General features: G+C 40.7%; 1 protein-coding gene across 1 annotated transcript in view; it reads left to right on the forward strand.

The window, feature by feature from the left end:
- Nucleotides 1-7,247, forward strand: part of LOC111817266 (V-set domain-containing T-cell activation inhibitor 1-like) — a 21,636-nt gene that overhangs the window by 2,617 nt on the left and 11,772 nt on the right. Inside the window, exon 2 of the mRNA XM_023717561.1 lies at nucleotides 4,356-4,383. Within this exon, the coding sequence (XP_023573329.1) occupies nucleotides 4,375-4,383 (9 nt within the window). The 5' untranslated portion in view covers nucleotides 4,356-4,374. The remainder of the gene's footprint in view (nucleotides 1-4,355; nucleotides 4,384-7,247) is intronic.

Here is a 7,247-nt window from a genome sequence, read left to right on the forward strand (position 1 = left end):
ATATATATTTATTTAAAGACTCCAACTAGTAGGGGTAGGATATTGAGGGCTGAGGAATCCTCTCCAGTCCACCCAGTTAAGCTCGGACACCACCCTAAAGCCTTCCCACCCACCTCACGCCCCTACCCACCTGAGTTCTGACTCCCTTAGCAGCACTCAGTGTATCCCCAGGCCAAAGCACACGCAAACCCTTTTCTCCTCCCTGCTCTCGAGCCCAAGAGCCTGACTGTCTGCGTCTTTGTTCCTTTTCTGCCACCCATCTCTTCATGACCTTCAACAAACCTGTCTTTCTCCACCTTCATGTACACTTTGTAATACATGAACCTGGGCTCTGTCAGATCAACTACAGGGTAACACAAATTTCTAGTTGTTGAATTTAAGATCATTGTAACTGGATCAATTGAAAAGCTAAGATACCTGAAGAACTGTTTCTTAAAGTTGAAAATTGTGTCTCTGGCTTTTTGAAGGAAATTAATTTTTAATAAAAATATTGGCATCTTGTGTTCAATTAGAGTAGGCTCTTATTTATATAGAATGGCTATATTAATTTTGTATTTTCTCCTACACCCCACCCCCACCATTGCTAACATGATTTCTTGTAGGTAATTTAGTTTACTGGAATAGTGTGTCTTAGTTAACTCACTTCAGTTTTCAGTAATTAGTTTGGATTGTATTGTCTTTGAGAGGAGCTGACTCATCATTTTAACGGCCTCTAATACAGAACCTAATTCATAGTGGCGCAGATTAGGGCATGGCAAAGCTGGCTGAGGAATAGGTGTACAAAATCCCAGAATGCATGCGCAGAACCAAGCTCTGTGCATAGACTTTTCTCAAGAACTTGAACAGATTTTCCATAGGATGCTCTAGACTTGATGTCAGCTTGAGGAGAGGTGATATGCAAAGGATGGGCATCACTGAATTTCTGTCACTGTGGTTGCCTTTACACAGTGCCAAGCCCTCACATACAGGGTGTGCTTTTCCTACTTTTACTTCACTCACACTCATTTTGCTGAGCCTGTTTCTTTTTCTGCATTAAGAAAACGTGGCTGAGGCTGGGGAGATGGCTCAGTAGAATAAGTGCTTCCCAGGCAAGCTCAAGGGCCTGAGTTCAATCCCCCGGTTCCGGAAAAAAACAAAACAAAACGAAAAAAAAAACAAAACAAAACAAAAAAAAAAAACAGGTGCCTACTGTTTGTGCTTGTCTTGACCAATTCTTTGCTCTAGACAGAAAGAATATAGAAACCTCCAGAAGAATCAGCACCCTAAAACCCAGTAGGAATAGTAGGTATCCTATGTAAGTGAATATATTTATAAATATTAAAATTAAGTTGAATGGGCCGACCAGATCACTCAGCAAGTTAAAGTGCCTGCTTGGGCAGACACAGCAGCAGAGGTTCAATCCCGCCTGGCCCCACTTCCAGGGGGCACTGAGATGGAGACTGAGACTGAGCGTGGTGGCATATGCCTGTAATCCCAGCGCTTGGGAGGCTAAAAACAGGAGAATCACTATGAGGCTGATCTCTGTAGTGGGACCCTGCAGGCCCTGTACTAAATATATTGGAAAAACAACAACAAAAACCCAAGAAGGTCCACAGGGACTGCTCTTAACCAACTCCTTTTAGAGTAAGAGCCTCATAAAGGCAGCCCTGAACTGAAGCTTCTATAGCTTTTTAATTGATAGAATCAGGAAGCAAAAATAAAAGACAAAAAACCAGAGTCAGGTCATGGTGGACTGCTACACGACTGGTCTTAGAGCCTCTAATAAATTGGAATATGGGCAGGACAAGGGTAGGAGCATTGACTCCTTAAGTCATGTGTTCTGATTCTACTTGGACTGGTAGCCCTGTAAAGTTACTTTTTAATCACTAACCATGCATTCTGGAGGAGTTTGGGTGTGTGGCTCCAAAAGTCCATTACCTCTGCAAATCCATCTCATGCATACCTCTGGCAACACCACCACATAAATATTGTCTTAGTTTGGGAGATAATGGGAGAAAAGACTTAAAATTGTAACTTTGCCCAAAAGTCTGAAGTGCACTGTTATAGTACAGGGTAGAGGAGTAAACAGTATACTTAGAGATGATAGGTTTGTCCAAGCCAGTAAGAGAGACATATGAATACCAGCTGAGGGGGTTGCTTGTGTTTCTTTCCTTACTGGAAGCTCCAGATCCCAACTCCCTATTCTATAGCTTGAGTTGGCATCACATGGAATATTCTAAGGCTTTGGGCAATCGGGGGAATGTGGCCCCTGTAGAAATAACATTTTATCTAGGTAGAAAGTATTCTTCTGGGTTTCTGAGGTAGCATCAAGATGTTCCTGCACTGGACAGTAAAAGTCAAATGTAGGTTAAACCTCAGGGCCCACACTGAGTTGGAGGAGTGATGTGAACAGATGGCAGCTATTCCATTCCATTGTGTTCCTTTCTATTGTTATTTTACTGAGAAACTATGAAGCAAAATATGCTAGGTGCTGTAGGAGCTGAACAAAAGTAACATACTTCCTAGCTGGCCTCTCACTTTTGTCTTCATTTTATTTGTTCTGTTCTAAGAAATTACCAAGAAAAGTGTTTCTTTAAACCCCTGATTATGGCCAGCCAGATAGCTCAGCTGATTAAAGTGCCAGCTTAGGCAGAACACAGCGGCTGGGGTTCGATCCCTGGTGTGCCATGATGGCCTTGCCTCCGGGGCAAGCTGAGATCCATTGAGACTGGGCGTGGTGCACACATCTATAATCCCTGTAATCCCAGTGCTAGAAAGGCTGAAAACAGGAGAATCACCATGAGTCCAATCTATGTAGTGAGACCCTGCACTACATACAATAAATAAATAAATAAATAAATAAATAAATAAATCCCTGATTTTAATTTAGTGGGCTTGTGCTAAGTGTCAGTGACATGACAAAGCTGGCTGGGGAAGTAGGTGTGACCATTAATTCAAGATCCTAGAATGTGCAGAACAGTTCTCAAAGCCTGCACATGGATTTTTTGATAGGATAGCCTAGACCTGAGGTCAGCTTGAGGCATGGAATCCCAGCACTGCCTCGCAGGACCTGTATATAGACATTCTCATGGGTTTCTTCAAGATTTGGACAGTATAAAATGGCACAGATGCCAAGAAGAGCTTGCTATCGTGCCCCATGACAGTCTGCCCCACTTTCTCCAGGGTGTTCTTTCAGCTTGTTTTTTCCTCTTTTACTTGGCCCAAGCTCTCTCTGCCGAGTGAGTCTCTGTCTGTTTTCTCTTTTACTTTTGCAAATAAACTTTGCCACTGTTTTTTGTTCATTTCATTCATTCTTTCTTTGAAACAAGAACCTAGACTCCAACTCCAGAAGGAGCAGGGAGCAACCCTGAACCCAGTAACATTTTGGTGTAGACATCCAGGAGAATCAAAAGCCAGGAGAGTCCAATAACATCAAGGCTAGGGAAATCTTGTTTTTTAACAGTACTGTGGGCAAGAGAGCAAAAAAGATAACTTAATAGAGAATTGGCCACTACCAAATTTGAGCTTGACGTTTAGTAGACAAAGTGTCCTATAGGAGACACAATGCTTATCAGTAAGGGAAAAAATAAAGAATATCTCTCTTTTTTTCTACTCTTTCCTGTACCTTGACTTTCTGTACCACATTATATGTATATGATATCTATTATTTTATTTTCTCAGATATAGTTTCATTATAATGTTAAAGGTCAGTGTAGAAAATTCAGAAATATGTAATGAAAATGTTAAAATCACATACGAGTTATCATCCATAGAGAAATACTACCAGTATTTTGGTATATTTCCTTCCTTTCCTATAAGCATATATTTTCCATAAATTTGAAATCATACATATGTGTGTGTGTTTATTAAGGTTTGCATTTTATATATGTGTTTGGACTTTTTTTTTTGTTTGTTTTGTTGCTTTGTTTTTTTCAGACATAGTCTCATTATGTAGTTCAAGTTGGGTTTTAATTCACTATATAGTCCAGGCTGGCCTCAAACTCATGACAATCCTCCTGCCTCAGCCTCTTCAGTGGTGGGATTACAGGCATGTGCCACCATGCCTGGATGCATTTTGTGTTTATTTTCACCAAAAATCGTAGTGAGCATTTCCCCCATGTTATTTAATTATCCTCCATTAAATGTAATTTTTTAAAAAGTGGGTAAGGAACAATTTAGTCAACTCTTCCACCGTATTACCTGGCAAGCACTTTCTTTAAACAACAAAGACAATTCTAGAAATAATGGGACACTTTGCTGAGTGTTTGTGGTGACAGCTCAGTAATAGCAGTGTCTCCGAGCCCGCTCCCTGAGGATGGCTACATTACTCTCCTTTTGAAGACACGCTGACTTCATCTCCTTTGCTTCTCACCCAGCAGCTCAGAGGGACCAGCTATGACACGGGTAAGCTCATTGGATAAAGCGGGCATTTATTGGGGTGAAATTGTTGGCTGTAATTGTGAATCAGAGTCAAATGACTGCCAGTGAGGCTAAAACACTGAGGTATTTACCCCGACTACGCCCAGTCCCTTCATCCTTGTTTTGCCACCCAGGGCTCATTCATAGACTTCTCATTCCTTTTCTGCAAACCAAAGTGGAGAAGAATATCAGCCCTGGAGGCAAGACCTAGGTGCAGGGTAGCAACTTTCTGCCTAGCATAATTTATAATTATTTTTAGCAGTATTTAAATTTCTGTTTTATTTCCTTTCTCCTTTTACACTGATAAATATTGAAGGACTCTTGCAACAGATCTCATTTAATGAGATTACTGTGTTTCAATAAGCACTTATTGGAACTACAATATATAGAACAACAGGATAGATACATGAAATATAGAGGACCCAAGGGAACATACAATGCAGTAGGTATGATAAGATATGCTTATAAATAATGTTAAAACAAATATATCTGATTTTAATAATATTGAATGATAGAGAAATACTTAATGTCATGAGGAAAATTAAACTGAACACCATATTATATACGTAAATTGAATTTTCTTAAAAAGTGCACATATATCCAGGCACGGTGCCACATGCCTGTAATCTCAGAACTCCGGGAGGCTGCAGCAGGAGGACACTCATAAGTATGAGCCCAGTTTGGGGCAATGGAACGACTTAGTGAGACCCTGTCTCAAAACAACTGGGGTTGTAGCTCAGTGCACATGTCTTGGGTTCATTCCCTAGTACCAAAACAAAGCAAAACACCCCAAAATGACAACAACAAGCTCATGTAAGGACTGAAAGCAATACTCCATAGAGTTAAAGTGATTTCCATGTTTGTTATTTTCAATTTTTATTTATTTTCCATTTTTTAAAAAATTGATGATAAACAGCAATACTGTGAGGATCATTACTGTAGGATCATTACTAAATGAATGGAAGATAGTATAGCTGTAGGAAGCATACAGGAGCAAGGATTATGTGATTTAGGGGGGGAATCAGGAAGGCCATAATGATGGAAATTTTCTTTTGTAGCCTGGAAATCAATGATGAAATGTTATTGAGTTGAAAGGCATTCCTACAACCTTTTTTCACCCTGACATTTGATTGTAGTTCTCTCCATTAACTATCTATAGCTCTAGCAGCTGTTTTCTGCTATGTTTTCTTTTAAATTTTATTTTCGATATATCTTTAAAATATTATTTTACTATATCTGCCATGGAGAGATATTTTCTAAATCAAAGATGATGTCAATAGCTGCATATTCCTAGAGTATTTAGATTTAGTTACAAATCTTTCTATCGTCCCACTTCCCCTGACATTGGCTGGCGAGAGTTCCTTCTTTAGCCTCCTGTTCTTCTTGGGACTTCTGTATCTGATAATATTCAACCAACAGAGCACGTATTTCCTGCAATTTAACAGATATCTAAGAAAGAAACTTATTATAATTCTCCGTAAACCATCTGCTTCCACAGCCCATGGACTTCTGGTTCTCTCGATGAGCATCTGCCCACGAAAGGGGGCTTCTAGCATGACCAGGCAAAGTGGCAGAGGTTTGCCTGGACAGAGTTCAGATGGGATGCTAAGACTTCAACTCATGTGCAGGGCCAGAGGGTTGCCCTTTGTGGCCCTGGATGAATTTTTCTATGCTCTCTATGTGTTGTTGTTCGTGTCTGTGGCATGGGGCAAACGGTGAGAGACTACTTGGAGTCCATGTGCAGTTTAGCCTCTAAGACAGCCCAGAGGAAGACTCAGGAGAAAAGAGCCCTGAAATGAAGATTTTGAGGCTTTCTATTGGTAGAATTAGGAAGAAAAGGTGAAAGAATGAAGAAGCGTACCATGCAGAAATCCATGTAGAGGGTAGGGGAAGGATGGGGGAAGGCGAGGGAGTCGGCTGCATGCCTGATCCCATGGCCAATCTGAGTAATAAATCAGAATGTTGGGAGGATGAGGGCCAGAGCCTTCATTTTTTAAGGCAAGTGTTTTGATTATACTTGGACTTGTTGCCCTATAGCTTATCTTCCAACCACTAACCATGCATTCTGGGAGGTTTTAGGTATGTGCCCCCTGAAGTTCCTTACCTCTGCACATCTATCTCATACATACCTCTGGCCAGAGCCCCTCATGGATGCCTTAGTTTTCTATCAACTAAATGGAGGTGATAACATTACCCATTTCATATGCTTATTTAGGAGACTAAAATTGGCATTTGTAAGCATGTGCCATATAGTTGGTATAATGTATCACAAATTAACATAGAGGATTGTGGTGGAATATTTTTCCCCTTTGCAGAAATAAAACAGGAAAAAGAAGAGGCAAAAAGTATTTTAAAATGTTATGATTATTTAGTATTCTGTCTTTGAAATAATAAGGGAGCAAAGAACACACAATGTGAGCATATAAAAGTATGCTCAAGATAATGAAGAAGTCTATGGCCATACCACCCTGAATGCGTCTAATCCCATCTGAGCTCAGGAGATAATGAAGTGTTTAGCTGGATATAAGGTTGGGAGGCAGAGTGTTGAGGGAGTAGGGCATGTGAGAGTAGTGACGAGATGCAGTGTACCAGACATGGAGGTTTGGGACAACATCATGGCATCAGGATGATGCTTGCAGGACTGAAAGTGTGGGAAGTAATAAGAGATAAGGTCGGAGAAGGAGGCTGGATGCAGCTCTCTGGCAGATGTGCACTTGTGCTGAAGGTTCTCAGAAGTTGAGCATTCCTTGTTCCCTTTCTCCACTTTTTTTCAGAGATGTCCTAGGCCCATTAAGCCCCATAAAGTGCAGCTCTAGATTGGTAGGAGTGTTTAGCATTCTTCATCTCTC

Source organism: Octodon degus, unplaced genomic scaffold (genome assembly GCF_000260255.1).
Source record: "Octodon degus isolate 3935 unplaced genomic scaffold, OctDeg1.0 scaffold00053, whole genome shotgun sequence".
NCBI lineage: Eukaryota > Metazoa > Chordata > Mammalia > Rodentia > Octodontidae > Octodon > Octodon degus.